General features: G+C 33.8%; 1 protein-coding gene across 1 annotated transcript; it reads right to left on the reverse strand.

Annotated features, from left to right (window-relative positions):
* Positions 1-5,273: 5,273 nt before the first annotated feature.
* On the reverse strand, positions 5,274-7,616 carry LOC132062524 (uncharacterized). The gene is made up of 2 exons (XM_059455074.1): positions 7,395-7,616; positions 5,274-5,867 (listed from the first exon to the last, which is right to left on the reverse strand). The coding sequence occupies exons 1-2, from the start codon at positions 7,512-7,514 to the stop codon at positions 5,610-5,612; spliced, it is 378 nt and encodes a 125-aa protein (XP_059311057.1). The 5' UTR covers positions 7,515-7,616; the 3' UTR covers positions 5,274-5,609.
* Positions 7,617-19,591: the final 11,975 nt, after the last annotated feature.

The following is a 19,591-nucleotide window of genomic DNA, read 5'->3' on the forward strand; positions in this document are numbered from 1 at the left end:
AAAGGGGAAAAACATACGACGGCTCGACAAAGGGAGGTTTCCCAAAAGATTTGGCTACTGAATAATGACGAGTCGATATTAAGTGAGTATGAATTGCAAAGACGCTCTTGTCCCAGGTGCCGTCGAGCAGGGATCGTTCATCTACCATCCGGTTCCATTTCCCCTGTCACATCGACTCGAGGAAACGGGGACTATCTCAGATACTGTTAAACCAAGGTAACCGATATCCCCGCTTTCCAACATGAACCATGCTTGGTCGACACGAGATCAATCCGACCCAGATCGAGCGTAATTGACATTGAAGCAGTTGGTGTTGGCGATTAGTCACCATGATAAGAAAAACCGAAATATCCGGAGCCGATGGCCGATATTTCGGCACCGATCACGCCAACGCTTGTCCATGATTTTATTCGATTTTATTCCTTATTTAGTGTTGTATTAGGGTTGGGACTCCTCTACTATATAAAGAAGAGACCCCCCTTTTATTTTGGCTAGGTTTTTCCCCCCCAGAAAAAGAGTAGCATATTCCTATTTCAAACAAGCAATAACATCATCAAAGATCGTTTATCTCCTTATTTCTCGTTCTAGCCGTTTGGTCCGATATTGACCTCGACCCCGATATTCGAGGTCAACCTATGCCCTCCATAACTAGATTTGTAGTACGATTTGTACTATTATTAGCTATAAACTATAAATTGTATTAAATTAAACCGCATATCCTTGGCTTCGTCTATAAATTCAATTGTTAACCATTTTTAGGGTAAACAAATGTCTCATTTTAGGATTCGAGACTTTATACACGTAAAAATAATTATTTGAGACTTGTTTGAGTGATTCGAAATGGAACACGGAAAATTAGGGTGATTTCCGAACAAGAAAGGCACAATTGGATTGTTGCTAAAAAAATTCTAGTGATGGCCCATTGGAGGACATGAGGTCGTAATCGTGACTTTGCATTTGCGAGGTGAGGTCGATCTTGCAACGTGGCCAGAATTTTGGGTCATTGCATTTGCGAGACTAGGGCCGCAATTGCGAGACTGGCCTCCACAATTGTGATTATTCATGTGTTATAAAAGTGGCTAATTACAGAATTTCTATCATTCTAACTTAATTTTGGGAGAGCAAAGCCACGAGTTTGAGAGAGATTCAATTTCGAATCACTATATAACCGAGATAACAATACTACAATAATTTCTTGTATATATGAAGCTAATGCTAAATTTAACTTTTAAATCTTGAGATTTTGAAGTGAAAGTTTTAGATTGTAACCCTAGGTTTAAGTGAAAATCATCTTTAAGCTTGGGTATCGTGTAATATGCAGAGAGAAATAATAAAGACAAAATTTGAGAAAAAAGACATGTATACATATGTATGAGAAGGTTTCTTAAAAGTAAGTTTTTTAAGAGTGACAAATGTGTATTAATTGCTACAATAATAACAGTGGCAACGTAAAAGACTTAGCAGCTATTGCAAATAAATTTGAAGTTATACAGGTGCAAAGTATACGTGGCTATATGCGGGATGTAAATACTAGTTTGCGCTGTATATTTTTGTAAAATTTCCTTTTTAAATTTCATGTTATGTCTATTCAAGGGAAAAACATATGTTCGTAGGAGTGCAAAACTAACCACTTTGAGGACCCATTCCTAAGGCATGTCGAAGTCTATAGTATTTTATATGTCTAACCGCTTCAAAATATAGTAGAAAAAAACTTTTAACATATATGGACATGAAGTTTTTATCTGAAGTTTTGTTTAAATATTTAATTTGTTTCTGCAGTTCTTCTCTGAAGTTTCACTCTTTGCTTGAATTTGATTTGGGTGTATTATGTACAAAGGGCGAAGTGCACAGATAAAAATTTAACGGGATGACCAGTTTTTATCCTAATATTTAAGCAATATTACTTTTTGAAAATATTTAAATTATAATTAGTGTTGACAAAGTTTAGATAAACTAAATTTAATCTAATCTTTCTATAGATTTAGTTAATGTCAGATAAATTTTCCTTTGTATGCAAATAAAACTAATTTATAAATTGATAAAGAATATCAACAAATCTTTAATCAATCTTTCTATAGATTTAGTTAATGTGAGATAAATTTTCCTTGTATATGCAAATAAAACTAATTTATAAATTGATAAATCATATATATAAAAATTTATCAGATTAACTCAAAGCCTTGCCATATCGCTAATTCACACAACAATAGTAACAATTAGAATAAGTTATCCGAAGTTTGATTTCTTGAAAGTACACATTTCTTGCTTGTTTTTGTAATTTATTTTAGAAGACAGCCGATTCTTTATATATAAAGTTTTAGTTCAAAATCGACGATCCCACATTTGATTTTCTTTTTGAAAGTACTTGTGCCTTTATAATTATTTAAAAAAATCGTTGGGTTCTTTTTTGAGGGTTATAACTTTTAAAAACATTACAAAATTCTTAAGAGAAAAATCTAAATGCAGCTTTCATATGATTATTTTTTATTACATACAAAAAATGTCAAAATAAGTTTTTGCTACTAAATCTACTTAGGATATTTTTAGCAAAATAAATTATCTCTTTTATAACAGAAGGGAGAGAGGAAAATCTTTTTGGTGTAAAGATAAATAGCTTGATGATAATGCTAAAGAAAAGGAAATTAGGTCCCAAAAAATAAACCATTTGTTTTGGGAAATATTGTTTTTTTGTTTAATATATACAATAAATGTGTTTTTTGGTCTTGTTTCGAAAAAAAGGACAATTACATATAAAACATGTGATATGAAGTATTTTTTTTTTGTAACCAAATTCAAACACCAATATTTCTGATTTCGCTTGAAGCCGCATGATACCAACTATGATAAGTAAATCATCTTATCACCAAAGATAAAAATATTGTGATCTCACAATGGTTTAGCTATTTACACAAACTAATGTTGTTGATGTTAATAAGTTGTGGAAATGAAAAGACCGATCAATTTTGTTACTTCTGTGAATTGTGAGAGGCGTTTTTTTTTTTTAAAAAACTTTTATAAACAACTGAAATAAGTATATTAATCTTTTTATCATGCACATAAAAATGTTTGCATGGCATCTTTTAAGATGAAAGTGCTTGCAGACTTACCTAGTTCATTTGTTGCTTGTTGATATTCCATATCTCCTTTCAAAATGACAAGAAAATTCATTAAAGAGAATAAATAGAGGCAAAGGGAAGAACATACAGAAAAATATTTTTTTATAAGAATGATAAATCTACGATCAATCGCCCACCAAAAAAATAATCTATGACCAATCATTCCTAAATAGATACATATCAAAATATTGATATTAAAATCTTATCTGAGTATTTTTTGAACAAAATCACAGCTACTTCAACTTATACAACAAATAGACCTAGAGATGATAAGATCAAAGATAATGAAAGTGCTAAAATATGCTTTACCCATGGAGGAAAAATAGGCTTTAATTTTGGAAAAAGAAAAAAGGTTTACTTCCATCGTTGTCTCATTATTTGGCACTTCATCTCCAATATTCTTCTTACGATTACTTCGATCGTTGTCTCATTACTTGGCATCTCATCTTCAGCATTTTTTTTAAAGATGCACACCTGTATGGAATATAAAAAATAAAATTTATTATATATATCGGAATCTAAAATCAAAAGTAAAATAAGAATTTGCATTTACGTTGAAAAAGAGAAAGAGGCAAAGAATAGGATGTTAACCATACCTTAGTGTAGGTTACTCCGGTCTATAAAATTCCACATAAAATTTGTTCAACCGTTGTAAGCAATAGAAATTTAGCCCTCAAGGATTCCTTATTATCCTTTGTTCCATTGTATGTATCACGGTAGGTCTAATCACAAGCAAGTTCTTTGATTTGATGATATCAATTTCAAACTCATTATAATCATATAAATAGCAATTTTCAATTTGTAGAGAAGAGACCAATAGAAGAGAAACGGGATAAACACTTGATTTTGTATATTATGTAAAATAAAAAAAAGTTACATAAAATCACACTAAAACAATTGCAATGCACAATTACCTATTAGCTAAATTCCATAAACAAATATCTACAAAAAGACAAAAGGAAACAAAAATTCATAAACCGAAAAATAATTAGCTACGTATGACGCTTGAAACGTAGCATTTTTGCGTATCCAATTCCAAGCCAAAAAAAATAATTCTCGGTTAACTATGTTCTTTTTATCGCATTGCATAAAGATGAACGTGAAAGTGCTAAAAAAAAATGGGGTTAAGAAAAAAAGGAGGATCTTGCAACCGCTTCATCAGTTATGGCTCATTTGGTGCAACTTTAATTGCTACCATTATTTTATAATAATTGCACCCGTTGTATTTTTGTATTTTTTTTTTATTGTGATCATAAGGAATTAAATATTCTCATACTTCATGGAGGTAATATGAAAATTGAGTTACATAAAATAAATAATCAACGCATATAACATTGACTTGGGAAGGCTAAATGTAATTAGCAAAAAAATAAGTGACTCTTTGTGAACCGAAAGTTGATAGGTTTTATAAATTGAATAATTGAATAAAATGAGGAGAAAACTCAACAAAATATCAAAAAAGGAGAAAAAAGATAAATGTCAATGGATGAGATGAAAAGTGCCGCGTAGACGGTTCTTAAATACTGCCAGCTTTATATTATATATAGATGTATGTCTCTGCTCTCCTCCTCCTCCTCTTCGTCCCTCTTTGTAATTGGTGCACAATTCCTTATCTATGGAAGCTTAAATAGTGATGGAAAACTGATCCGCTGGTTTGATTGAAAGAAATAGGCATAGTACCTCGGGACCCCCTTGGACTTGGTTGTTCTGCACACCTGAGTTATTGTTTGTCCTAATACCTTTGAACTTAAGGAATTTGATATATAATCTTCACTAAGTATATAAAATTGAGTTGTCTCTTCTTTCTTTTTCGTTATAACTATTTGTATATTCTATCAAACAATAAGGGCTACTGAATAATTTGAATTGCAGAAATCAATTGTTTTCATTCTTTCTATATATTTTCATCAGACCTCAGATAAAAATATAGATAAATTTAATTGATATAATTAAAGCCTTTTTTTATTTATTTTTTATTTTTTACTCCAAGCCACAAATTCTATTCAGCCGTCCCGATTACAATTATCTAAAATATGAAGCACGGGAGAGAGTTGTCATGCCTAGGTGGATTTGGAGTTTGGAACTAAGGATGAAAAAAACAAAAAGAGAATGAACCAAATAGAGAAACGATAGTCGATCTCAATCTTGACCTCAATGTTTCTTAATATATAGTAAGTGTACACAAGCCTTACTAGAAGATTTTATTACTTTGTCACGAAAAATACATAGGGGGCCAAAAAATTACAATGGAATCAATTACATCTAATTAAACATGAGAGGATTACACAATATCAAGCTTTAAAACAATCGTAAAATCCCACTATAATTAAAGAGAGGCACTTATATACCTTAGGCTGTACCTCTCTAAAATATACTGCAAAATGCAAAAGAAGGATTCCCTTTGTACATAATACACCCAGACAATAAATTCTAGTAGTTAATTAACTCATTTATTTAAGTTATAATAATTAAGTCTTGAATCTTAAACACGATTTAAGAAAATCTTCTACTAGGATTTAGTGAACTATAATGAGGTGGGTTAATAGTGTTATAAGGGACTTGACTAAGTTCTCTTTGAGTGTCTCCTTGAGTCTTGGTATTGGATGAAAAATGTCTTGCTTGCCTGTTTTTTCTTCTTGGTTGTGAAGAAAGAGGGATGAAAACTCCAGTTCCTTTGCTAGTTTCTCTTCTATTATTCTGCTCATTTACATAAGGTGCTCTTGTAGCTGGATGCATTACATGTGAAAAGGCCTGAATTTTCAAATAAAACAGAAAATGCACTAGCTTAGTAGACTTGAAGTTTGAGGACATAAATACAAGTAAAAATTTAGAATGACTAGGGGGTGTCTTGGCAGAGACTTTCAATTTTTGCACGTTTGATGGTCAAAATAACTACTACCTAGTTTTTTAAAAATCAGGAAAATACCTTTCCTAATGAGAAAGGCAAAACAAGTTCAACAAGTGGTCAAAGGCGGATCCAGAATTTAAATTTAATGAGCTCAAACTTAAGATTCTCACCACTGAACTCATTGTACTGTTAAAATTATGAGTTTAGGATGAGTAGTGTCCTAAATAAATCTAAATACTGATTTTAATCTTTGAATATTTTTTCCTGAAACTTTATAGTCGCCACGTTATTAAATAGGTTCTCAAAATTGTATTTCCTACTAAATGACCATGAAAGCTAACTAGGCAAAGTTGAATGACTTTAGGAAGACACAACAAAATTGAATGTTTTTGATGGCCAATTACTATAACTTAAGTGACCACATACATTCAACTCCTAGATGTTGATAGACCGAATTTAAATCCAAAATCCGCTTCTAAAAAGAAAACTACTATGCATCCTATGAAGCTTATTACTCCAATCATTTAGTATAATAAATTCTCTTCCTATGTTAACATCCCTCAGTCCATGTCTATTTGTTCATATTTGAATTGACAGACATTTAAAAAATAATAAAATGGTAATTTTACTATCCCCTAATTATTACTAAGGGAAAAGGGCCAAAAATACCCCTTTACTTTGGAAAAAGGGCTAAAAATATCCTCCAAACTTATTTTGGGTCAAAAATACCCCTCCCATCCTTTTTCAAACATATCTGCCTTAGCCGGAAATTCATCTTCAAATAACCCGAAATCATTTTGAAACCTCAACCTCCATCATTTAAACCGACTCAACTAAATAAGAACCCATAAAATCCCCTTATTCCCTCAATACGTAGGTTTGAAGTTTGATTTAATTGGGAATAAAGGATCTTACAAGTTATTATTTAAGTCGGATTTAAAATTTAACTAAGGTTTAAATAATAATACGGTTATTTTGAGATAATTTCTGTCAAATTATGCGTATATTTGAAAACTTATGATGAGAGGATATTTTTGACCCAAAATAAATTCGGAGGATATTTTTAGCCATTTTTCCAAAGTAGAGGGGTATTTTTGACCCTTTTCCCTATTACTAAATCACCTCACTCATTGTGCAATGAATTTAAAATAATTACTTGATAATTAGGATAAAACAGTATAAAATAGTAATTATATTTTAGTTTTTCAAACTAAACAAGTAAAAGCTTTTTAGTACAGTGTGTAAGTAAAAGTGGACGAAGGGAGTACGTTTTAACATTATATGATATGAAATTCATGAATTAGACAAAGATAACTACAGTAGTTTTAGGGAGAAAAAGAAGCAACCTGAAGCGAACCAAAAAAAAAAAAAAAGAACCTTCTTGAACTTATATTTTGTGAGGTGAAAGAGAGAAAAAAAACAAATCGAACCTGAACAGAGTCAGCAGAAGAGCGATAAACTGAAGAGTTTTCATGTTCATTATCATCCATTATTAAAAGAGAGATTTGCTTGCTCAAATCTGCAAAAAATAAATCATCTTCTCCTTCCATTACAAGAAAATAATGCAAAACTGTCCTGTTCACTCTGTCTCTCTTATAATTCTCTTTCCTTTTTCCTCTTTTGTATCTTTGAGTAAGAAAGGATATTATTATAGTGTAATGCATAAATAGGAAAAGGAGAAGCAAGTAATGGGTTTAGAAAAGGGTATACATGTGGGTAGTGGGGTCAAGAATGACAGCCAAGCCAAATCTGTGCGAGACCGACAAAAAGGATATCGAACAAGTGTAATGTTTAGTACAAACTTCTATATATTCATGTGTAGTGTAGAAAATAATACTATTTCTTAGCTTAGTAGATTAGATTACTTAAACTAATCATAAGTCATTGTTCATCATAAATCAAATTAATAATTTTAATATATTATAACAAGTACTTATTAAAATAAATTAAAGTACATAGATAGTAAAAAACCTGTTCTAGACGGTGAATACATGTACATTAAATTCCTATGATAAGTATTATCCAGATGAGAAAGAGAGGGACAAAAAAGAAAAAAAGGAGATGAAGATTGAAGAATCTGCACTACAGCGACAGCCCACTCTTTACTAGATCAGATTTCTCATCCAAAGATGTCACTTCATTCTTCCTCATTATACTCACAAGTAGGGGCAGATCGATGCAGCTTATTATTACCGGGTTCATCTGAATCCAATACTTTTAAATATGATATTAATTTATGTATAGAAGATCATTAGAAACGCACAAATAGTAGATATGAACTCGTAACTCAAAAAATATAATGAGTTCAATATTAAAACCCTTAGAAAGTTGAATCCATGAAGCCTAAATCCTAAATTAAGTAGCTTGTGAGAACCATCCCCCACTCCCCATTCCCCCACACCTGTGAGTACCTAACACGGCGCGAATCCAGTGATTTTTAAATACGTAATCTACTAAAGAAAGAAAGAAAAACAAAATTACATTATTCGGAAATTGATCCTTATTCCTGTTGGTAAATGACTAAGCTAGAAAATGTGTATATAAAATATCTAATTTTGCGGAAAGACCATGGATACCCCAAAAGTTTTACATAAATTCGCTTTGCAGATGAAAAGTATATAATTATATTTTGAACACAACACCAAGTGTGTGTGTATATATATAAATAAATTATAATTTTTAATAAAGTTTTGATAAATAGTAAACTTTGAATTCATAATTTTAGAAGGTATCATTAATTAAGTAGTAAAAATCTAAAAGTAAAATACTTGAACTTTTCTTTTTTGCTGAATCCGGATTGTGCCGCGCGCACAACACGCAAACTTAACTCTCACTATCCTCTCAGTCTCTTGTCATCCACTAGTTATGGCTCACACTTGGCGTTTATACCAGTTGTATCAAATTCCTCATTGTTGCAATTTGCAAGTGTATGTCACTATTAGAGGGGAATAGCTGCAGTCATCTCGCTTTGTCACACCAGACAATGCATGAAAAAAGTTACTTTAATTTGTTGCCACTTATAAGAATGACTACTTATCACGTGCTTCTGCTTGTTTTAAATTACGTAAATAAACTAATTTAGAAAGAGGGCACACAAAAATGAAACTAGGTATACGTACAGCTATCACAAAAAAAAAAGAGTTTTTTTCAAGAATTAAAAGAAATCACAGAGTGTTTTCATGCTCTTATGTTTAGTACTAATACTAATAACGTTCAACACATGCCCTTGACATTGAGGCTCATCAAACGCAAGCTATCTAGGTAACTTATTTTATATATTAAAAATTACAAATCTAATATTTTAATGAGATTGCCTGTATAATTCGATCTTTAGGTAACTTAATATTGCAAAAAAAAATGTTATACTGACAATATATGTATATAATTTAAATTCATCTTGGAGAATCCTTCCAGAGAGAGAGTGTGTGTGTGTCTTGAGGTCTATATTGGCGATTCTTAAAGTAAGGAGATCGTGAAGAACATGAATTGACAAGAATTATTGCCATACAAGAATCAAGTGCCAACTTGAGAATAAAATCGCACTAGTATTGAAAATAAAAAAATTGACCGAGCCAACTTGGAACCTGAATTTTGCTAAGGAAAAAAAAAAAGAACTCCCATGGAAATGCTTTTCTCATATTTGGAAGCGGATCGAAAAAAATATGAAGGAAAACGATGTGAAAAAATGGTAGGGGAATTTTGTGCTTTGAGGAAAAAAATGTACTCATTAAGAAAATCATTACACGCTAATCATAAAGGATTATTTATTAAATTACTCTTTATATTTTCTTTTATCGAAGCAAAGGTAGATTTAAAAGATGATAAGTAGTTTCTTCTTTGTTTTCTAAATTGACTTTATTTTTGGACCAAATTGAATTGGCTAGCTAAAAAGACACTTGTATTTTGAATGGGAGGGAGTAGCATTGTACATTTGTTTTTCACTCTTTTTTTTTTTTTTTTTTTTCCATTCGCTTCTTTCAATTGGTACCACGTTTAAGAAGTTGTACCGTTAACTTATGCGTTCTTGTAAAGAAAACACTAACTATGTGGATGTAACTTGAAATTATAGTGACATGAGTACAAAGTGCGGTGTTGGACTGTATATTTTCGAAAATCTCTTAAAAATGTATACGCACACTCTCAACGACACAAAGTTGATACCCCTATTTTCACTAAAGTTCATGTACCTTAGAGCTAGTTGGAGATATTATTAGCTTCCCCACATCATCAGCTTTCAACTATTAGCTTTATAATTCAATGAGGGGGCAGCATGGAAAGCACTATAAAAAACATCATGATTCTTAATTTCTTGTCATAGTACAGCTAGTTCAGTCCTTCTCCAGTCTCTCACATGTAATGTAAATAATACATCCAGAGATACCAGAAACTCTTTTGCATGAGCCCAAGACTTTTCTAACTCAAAAATAAATTTTTGGAACCAAACTAACCCGTTAAAAAAAAAAAAGAACCAAAGTAGGCTTCTCTGTGCGTGAACCCCCCCCCCCCCGGGGCACCCCAGCCTTTATTCTTTGGAAATCAAACTCAAAATTAAGCTTTTTTCCATACTTTGATTGAAAATTAGTCACGTTTCAAAACACCGGAATATAAATATTTTATATAGAACTTAATTTTTTTTTAGTGTACAATAATATCGACTCAGTACATCAAGTATACATATACATTTAGATCGTCATTTTAGGGGTTGTAAAGTGCTCCAAAGTAAGTTTGAAAACTTGTTATACATATACATTTAGATCGTCGTTATAGGGTTCTAATTAATATAGGACGTCGTTTAATCGACACTAAATACTAAAATAACTTATTATCATTAAAAAATATATATAATATTAACATAAAATATACATTTTATTTACAAATACACAATCTCCTAAGGCCTAAGGATCCTCCTAACCCCACCACCCTCACTATCATCAGGATCCTCTCTCCTCCTCTTAATGACAGGATGATTTATGCCATGATCATCCTTTCTTCCCTTCTTCAGGCCCTGGGTGAAAATATGCTTCCTGTGGGAGGCGGCGGAAATAACATATCTCCATGAAATAACATTTAAACCGACAAACCGTGTGTAGCCTCATTAGATGCCTCGGGGAGATGACTCAATCGAAGGAGACCGGACCACGGGAGTTAAGAACGAACGGGTCCACTCGAAATAACATATAAACAATTTAATTTTTTTCTTAAACTAAACATGAAATAACATTTAAACAATTATTTAATAAATTATTTCTTTGTAAAAAAACAAACCCAAGTTTATGTCCTCGACGGCCATCCGAGACTGTGGAAATAATGACCAAGGATCATAATGTGGGAACATCCTTTAGCCGACGGGATATTCCTCAACGGCACATCGACGGTCTCTCGAGCGCTACCCGGAGACCACCTTTATCAACCCTACCGTAGGCGGAGGTCCGGAGACGGGTCGAATCCGAACAAGAGGGAGACGGGTCCACGGGCGGAGAAGAATGAACCTATAATACATGTAAATAATTTAGTATAGATTAATAAAATAATTAATTAATACATTATTTTATTGTAAAAAAAAAAAAAATCGTGTGTCGACGAGTTCCCGAGATCGGACATGTGAGGTTGGCTCCCGAGTGGCCCACGTCATGTACTCGGATGGGAGAGATATAGATGGTGCCGTAGCCCGCCTGGCATTGTCGATAGAACGTAGAAAGTAGTCATCGAAAATAATACCCAAGTTTATGTCCTCATCTCCGTCTCCCATACGTAGATCACTAATCATACGGTCCATATGAAATCCTATAAAAGGAATTCAACTAGTTAACAATAAAAGACTGTGCAAATAATGACTTAAGGATCATAATCCTAAACGGGGAACATCTCCACCTTCCGGTACGGTATATCCATAGTCTCGCAACATAGTCGTCGAGGAGGGGAAGTCGAGCAAGGTCTCAACCTACGGAAGATCAAAAAAAGAAGTCGACGTTTTGGATATTAGTGTTTTATTACACGACGGAGGCTAAATCGACGGGCTATCGCCCGTCGAGGCTCATCTACCAGACCTCGCCGCGGCGCCCCTCGTAACACCACCTTTATCAACCCTACCAACCTGTTCGGGAACACCGAATATGATGAGAAGATATAAGCAGCTCGAACAGCGAGGCGTCCTCGACACAATGCCACTGCCCGGCTTGTCATACTAGTGTCGATGGGCGCGAACTATTCGTCCCGTGATATGTAAACCATAAATCATCGACGCTATCCGGGGTCGGTGGACTCGTACGAGATGAAATGTTTGGGTCTCCGTGCAACGCGCATCATCACTAGAGCCCTATCGTGGAGCCGACCATCCGTCATTGGTAGATATCGCCCCCGACGATATATTTGAAAATTTTAAGAATTGAATAAATTCATAAAGTAATATATAATAAGATGATGGATTAATTTTAAGACTAATAAAACTTATCACACTCCATAATAACTTGCTACTTGTATTAAAACGAAAGAATGAGTTGCGTTCTCGAAAGTTAATCGAGTTAGGAATATCGTTATAAATATGGTTGTCTTAAGTATCTCGAGGTGTTGGTAACCTAAAGGATTTGAAATCGCGTTATGAGTAGTGATATGTGATGACCTTTTAAAGTATTTGAGATTATTAGTAATGATATAGAAGATGGACAAAAGATAGGAATATACTTTTTCGGAGTGTCATGTCCGATTCCGCCGCTAGATGAATTGTCATCCTCGCGTTATATGTATGTATAAGAGGTTACATGAGGATGGAAGAGGATTGCGTGAATCGGAACAATTTCGCCCGCCGATTTTGCCTATATTGTAGGAGGCATATCTCTAGTATATCGAACAAAACTCGTTAAGGTATAGTGGTGTGCAACGCAACAAACAGCTCGTCAAAATGATATCGTGTGATGCAAGTCGCAGTATTAAGACTATCTCAAGATACAAATAGAGACTTTAACTTCCGATTTCGTTTGAAGTCACAATTTATCTACAAATTTGTTTAACACGCGATGGGGCGCGTGATGCTCAATGAGATGTCTATATGGATCAATGGACACCGTGACATACATCATTTAAATGTGCTCATCCACTACACTTACATTAAAGGGAGTGTGGAATTCAGCCAAGTGACTGAAAATAACATCCAAAATCTAATCACTACTTTATGGCGTCCATATGAAATCTTATAAAAGGAATTCAACTAGTTAACAATAAAAGACTAAAAAAAAAAATAACAAACTAATGTTAAATAAAAAAAACTTACCATCGGAGCATGTGCTTGTAGGCATCTCTAATGACGATCCATTACTAAACGAGAGAATGACATGGTGCGTCTCCACTTGATCCAAAAATTATTTTCCATGGTGTTTACGGTCCCTAAAACCTCACGACCATCTCCGCGCATATGGCATATCTCTTTCTTTTCATGTATTAAGTGGTGATGTAGATGTGTGAATATAAGTTGTGCATCGAGGGATGGTAGTTATGGGTTTATATGTGTTGATGTTGAAGTATGGGTCCGAAAATCGGTCATAAAATCAACCTAGTCCACTGATTTTCTTTAATAAATATGGTTGTTACTATATAGTCATCAAAAAAATTATTTATTAGTCGTCGTTTTGAAAAAATATATTTAGTGTTTTATTACACACACTTAAATATATTACTTGATATTTTTGATTGTTATTATCATGAATTTTATGATGGAAATGAAGTTTAATGGTTGGAGTTGAAACTAAAGTCATTTGTGAGTTGTTATAAGGATTATAAAAATGACGATATCGTAGCGTATGAATTGATGTTGTACTTGTCGCCCTGAAATTATATGAAAAGAAGACTCGATCAAATGTGGTTGGCCTCCGTACAAGTAAGAACATCGTTATGTTGTCGGTTAGCGCGTTTTGGACCGTAGTGGTTGTTTTGGACTTGTGTTTTCATTAAGTTGGAAAGAATAATTATAAGTTAAGAGTATACATCATATTGTCTGTTATAAGTTGTTACATCAAACGTTAAGGCTACAAACTAATAAAAGTAACTTGAGAATGTCGACGTGAATCGTTATTGCATGTTATGGAACATAATTGTGTGCTGTCCGGATTGGTATTGAACACATAATTATTGATGTTGTATTGGTAGATGTGGTTGGTTTAAGAGAAAACATCGCCTAAACATCTAGAAAGGAGTTACTAACGTCGGAATCTCAACATCATAGTTGTTGGCGTCGTATTATTGGGTAGCGTACACATATTGTGTTAATAACATTAAAGACCTTGTCCGTCGGAAGCACTTCGAAGGAAAAAGCTTTGGCGTGAAAGTTCGTGACATTCGGCATCGAGGTAGGTTACGCTTTATGTCTAGACTCTAGGTTAGCGAAACGTATGTAAATAGTAGTGATTGACGGACGCATGAAGCCTTCGGGCATGGTGTGGAGGTAAATTCCATCTAGGTTCGTTAAGGTGGCTGTCGCCATTATTGTGATATCATGTGGGCTTGCATATCCCTCGCCATTATTACGATGTGAGGCACATGTATTTGATATAATTCTCTCTCCGTCTCTCCTTTGGTCCAGTCAACTGAATATTGAATTACTGGATACTAGTATGATGGAACCTATGACGGAGGATTCCTCCATCCCATATTCTATGTGCTATGTGATGTAATTATCAATGCTTGTCCATCATAATATGACTTGTAAACCATAAATCAAGACGATATCTCGACATGTCATATTACCTCTTACGTTATAATGGTGAGGATTGAGAGACTCAGGGTTTTTCATGGTAGCCTCATGGTTTTACTTAGTGTGAGTGTTTGTTGCCGAGGTTTCTTGCGGGAAGATGGAAATGTCTTTGCCGGGTCTGCCGTGATCCGAGGACGGAGCTACATGGACTTCGCGGTCCCCCATGGGTCATGACTAGAGGCCCTAGCATGTGTGTACGGGAGTGGAGTTGAGAAGCCGACCAACCTCGACGCATTGGTCAGATATCGCATTCCCGACGTAGTATATCTATGACACGAGGATGTAGGGGGAATAGCCTCGTTAATGCAAAGAATATCCATCGTGCGGCTACTTGTTAGTTGCTTCTTGAACGTGAACTAACCATTGGATACTACGACTCTCTACTTGCTTCCTCGGAGTGTAGAGGAAGATGTTCGAGTGCATCCCATGAGCTATTGCAACACATCCGGGACTCTATCCGTGTCATCCTATAGATAAAGTACTTCCCTTTGTTGCATTTATTCGCATGGTATCCCCGGCTCTACGGAGGTTTCTATCTATTTTAGGCATTTTAAATTAATCATTAATACATGAAGTAAGGATTAAAGTGGTATATTTTTTACCCATTTTAAATTAATCATTATTTTTTTTAATTAATCTCTAATACGTAGTATTAGTTATGTAATCTTTTACCGAGAAATTATACAAAGGATTGAATCCTAAACTAAGGATTTTCAATTTTTAATTAGCAAATAAATAAATTAACAATTAAAGATATAAAGATTAATAATTAACAAATCAAAAAATTAACAATTAGCTAGCAAACAATTGACATATAATTAATAAATAAACAAATAACTAACTAATCAAATAATTAACAAATTATTAGCATATAATTAATAAATAAACGATTAACTAACTAATCAAATAATTAACAAATTATTAACAAATAAACAATTGGCTTAACAAAAACTAAATAAATAATTAGCTAGTGTAACAATTGAAATAACTAATCTAACAATTAACAAATACTAAATAAACAATTAACAAATTAACAACAAACAAACAAATTTAAAAAAAACGAAAAAAAGGTCAGAAACAGCCCATTTTGAGCACAAAAAAAGTTCGTAAAAGTTGTTTTTTTGTACAATAGTAATGCTTAGGTTAATAATGTAATAGAAAAATCGTAGTAAAATACCTAGATTGAAGCTTTGATTTTGAGTTTTTGAATTGAGTTTTTGAATTGAATTATACATTTTATGGCAATAAACTGTTTCTAGACTTTAATATACCAAAAATAGTGACTTTTGGGTTGGAAATCAACAAGAAAACGATGTTTTTGATTGCGTGGGACCTCGGAAATGCACCTTTGATGGCTGATTTTTTTTTTCCTTTTGATCGTGGGGGACCAGGTGGTGGGAAGAATGAATTTCAGATATTTAAGAACTTGTGTATTTTGTGTGTAAAAGGACTTAAGTGTAAAACTACACTTTCTGTGCGTAAAGTCTATTTTGGTTCTTTTTTTTTTAATGGGTTATTTTGGTTTCAAAAATTTATTTTTGGCTTACAAAAGTCTTGAACCCCTTTTGCATCGTAGGCTCCATTCAGACTTTTCAGATCCGTAAATATACTTTTGAACAAAAATAATGTTGGAATTTGTTCTTTACCTTGTTGCACGCTTAAGGATGATATGATATGTGGAGCATAAATAACATAATATGAGATTTTAATATTAATAAACTAATAATAAAATCATTAAAGAATTTGGTAGGATGGATAGGATCCCTTCATCCTTCACCAAAAATTTCAGTTTCGAGTCTTGGAAAAGGAAAAGTCCCCAATAAGAAGTTCATTTCCCTTTAATAGACACTATGCGGCGTCAGGTCAGTAGATTTCAGATACCAAATGATTATAACAAAACAAAAAAAAATGATAAAGATGAGTCTCACTCTAATACCGTATAAAGAAGATAGCTCTTAGGTCTAACTCAATTTCAAAAGCTAATTCATGAACTAAAGATTGTCTAAGATATTGTAGAAATACAACTAACACATTTTCTCAACTAATGTGGAACACCCTAATTAAGGTGTTTTTTGGTTAACATAATATAGTACAATGTTTGATTGGTCTATTATAAGGAGAGATAGTTAGCTAAAAATTCTGGTTGGATTTTTCCTTTTCTCCTTACCAGAAAGGATAGGGGAGTCACAGCCCCCATCCAAGGGAGTGGTTACGTTCGCTATGTCCCCCTTATTCCCGACATGCTATGGTGCCTCGGGGCTGTCTCGCGAAGATCTTCGATTCGAACCTTCGCGTCTACTCTCTCTTAGAGGATGAACCACGCCTTCGCTATCGCAAGAATATAGCGATCAAAGAGCTATGGCTCAGCTGCTTCGCGTATTACACCGTATTGCCCGAAGGGGGCATGCTGCAAGAGCGTAGGTGAGTGATAAGCATAGGAGGCGTGCCCGAAGGGCACGGCAGCAGTGTGGTTCCCATCGCTAGATACCCACATAAGTTGATGAATTTTTTTATATACTATTATTTTATACGAGTGGAACGTAAAATGCATACGTGTATAAAATAATACCTAAATCAAAATATTAAAATGACAAAATAACCCTCATAATAGTGCAATTTTAAATCATACAATATATACTAGATCTGTAATATAATCAAACAAGAAATAATTTCACATGACAATCCATGCATTACTATTAATCGCTGCATAATATTTCTTACATGCATTACCAATTCCTATATAACTAATTACTACATTACTAATATACATTCTAATGCTTGCATAACTTGTATCTAGATCAATCGACACCTAACAGTAATAGACACATCTCCTCGAGCTCTCGAAAACCTTGAAAAGCAGTGGAGTTGAAGCTGACTTTGTACTTACAGATGGATCGCAACTGATGTTACTACACTGAAGTTGAACTGTATGTATATATCTTAATATGAGCAAAATATTTAAATTGTATATCAGTTTATGCCATAGTCCTCATAATTTATGATTCTCATTAATGTGACAGAGCTCGGCTCGTTTCTTTAAGGTTCATCACATTAATTCCAGTGGGACATATTTATTTATATACACAACTAAAAAGCTAGTGAATTATGAGGTTAGCTGGCTAAAGAGCAACGAGGACCCCACAGGCACGCCCTTAGCTTGTGGGAGCAAGAATCAATTGCATATATAAGTATTTAGCTTTGAGAGTTTTTAGTCACTTTCTTGCTAATTAAGTTACTCGGACTCTTCACTTTTGGTGCCGCACCCGTGTCGACACAACATGGATTTGGGTGTGGGTGTAGGATCCGACACGATCGATCAAATTTTTGGATACTTCGACCAAAATCAACGGAGAAATTCGGACGGATCTGAATGATTTTTATAATCAAAACAAAAGGTTTGAGATGGACTTAAAGAAAATGGAATACCTTGTATATTAAAATTTCTAGGTCACTCCTTTTCCTTTTATCTCCTTCCGGGATTCTCCTCTTGATCAATATTTTCTCCTCATGTTTTCCACATAATATCTCATAATTTAGGTTTTATAGTTCTATTTTTAAATATTTCAATTATTTTTAGCCGAATCCCCGCACCCGTATCCATATCTGGATCTGTATCCCCGATCAGAGGCGGACCTAGGATTTTAAGACGGCGGGGGCACCATTATCTTGACATAAACTCCAACAAAAAATTTAATGACGACTGAGGAATAATACCGTATCGGACCAGTCATTAATAGCGTAGCAGTGGCGAAAATACAAGTATATAGGTCAAATATGCGTAATAAATAAAATTTAATACAGTGAAGCAAATGAAAGAGTTAGCTCAGTGGCTAATCATATCATATATCAATATGTAGTGACGGTGCAGTTCAAATCTAAGGGAGCTCATTTAACGCTTATTGTTTTCCTAAAACAAAGCTCAAAAAAAAATTAAAAGTGACATTCGGGTTCGATCCGGGTGACATGTAAGGAAGTATTAAACACACAACTAACGTGCCCCAAAGACAATTTCATTTGTTAGAGTGCACAATTAAATATATACTAATTTATCAAGGTATATACACATATATACACATAATTTTTTTCGAAGTGTGGGAGTGCACGGTCCGCCTCTATCCCCGAATCTTAGAATTTAGATCATGAAGGATCCGCACCTGTATCGAACACCCGCACCCGAGTCCAAGTAGCTTAGCTTTCTCGTGTATCTGAAAACCATCTTTTATCATCATGACCATTCAATTAAATAACATTGCAAGAAAGAAAAAAACATGAAAATAGAACAGATATCGAAGTCCATTTTAGATATATTTGTTGGATTAGAATGTTTTGACTGGAAACAGCATTGACAGATCCCATATCAATCACTACCCACCTTCCATGTGCCCCCAAATATCCCCTTCCTTTCTTTTGTTTGTGGGGCGGTGTTGGAAACCTATCGGAATTGAATTTGGATAAGTTAGTTGAGTGGTGGATAATATACTACTTGGCAATATTTCTGCCAAGATTGACAAACTACCCATTCTCTGCATCTGAGACTGCTATCTCATGAATGTTCAATTATACCTGTCCATGGTCTGCATCTTGGGTCATCGCCCCACTAGCAAGGTCATCGCCCCACTAGCAAGCTTTTTATTACAAAACATTTAAACAGTATTTGTTGAAGTCGAAGAGTATTTTAAGTTAAACAGTTGAACTTAGACCTAAACCTATCTTGGAAAAAAAAAAAATTGAAGGTCCACCCGCGAAAATCATTACTTCACTTGAAACACTTCTCTAACAGGTTTTTCCATATTTTATCAGTATTTTTCTAATGTTGAAATTCAGTAGTTGCAAATACTGATGACCAATTTGGCCATGCGTTTTCAAACTATGACCCCAAACTAG

Source organism: Lycium ferocissimum, chromosome 7 (assembly GCF_029784015.1).
Source record: "Lycium ferocissimum isolate CSIRO_LF1 chromosome 7, AGI_CSIRO_Lferr_CH_V1, whole genome shotgun sequence".
Lineage (NCBI taxonomy): Eukaryota > Viridiplantae > Streptophyta > Magnoliopsida > Solanales > Solanaceae > Lycium > Lycium ferocissimum.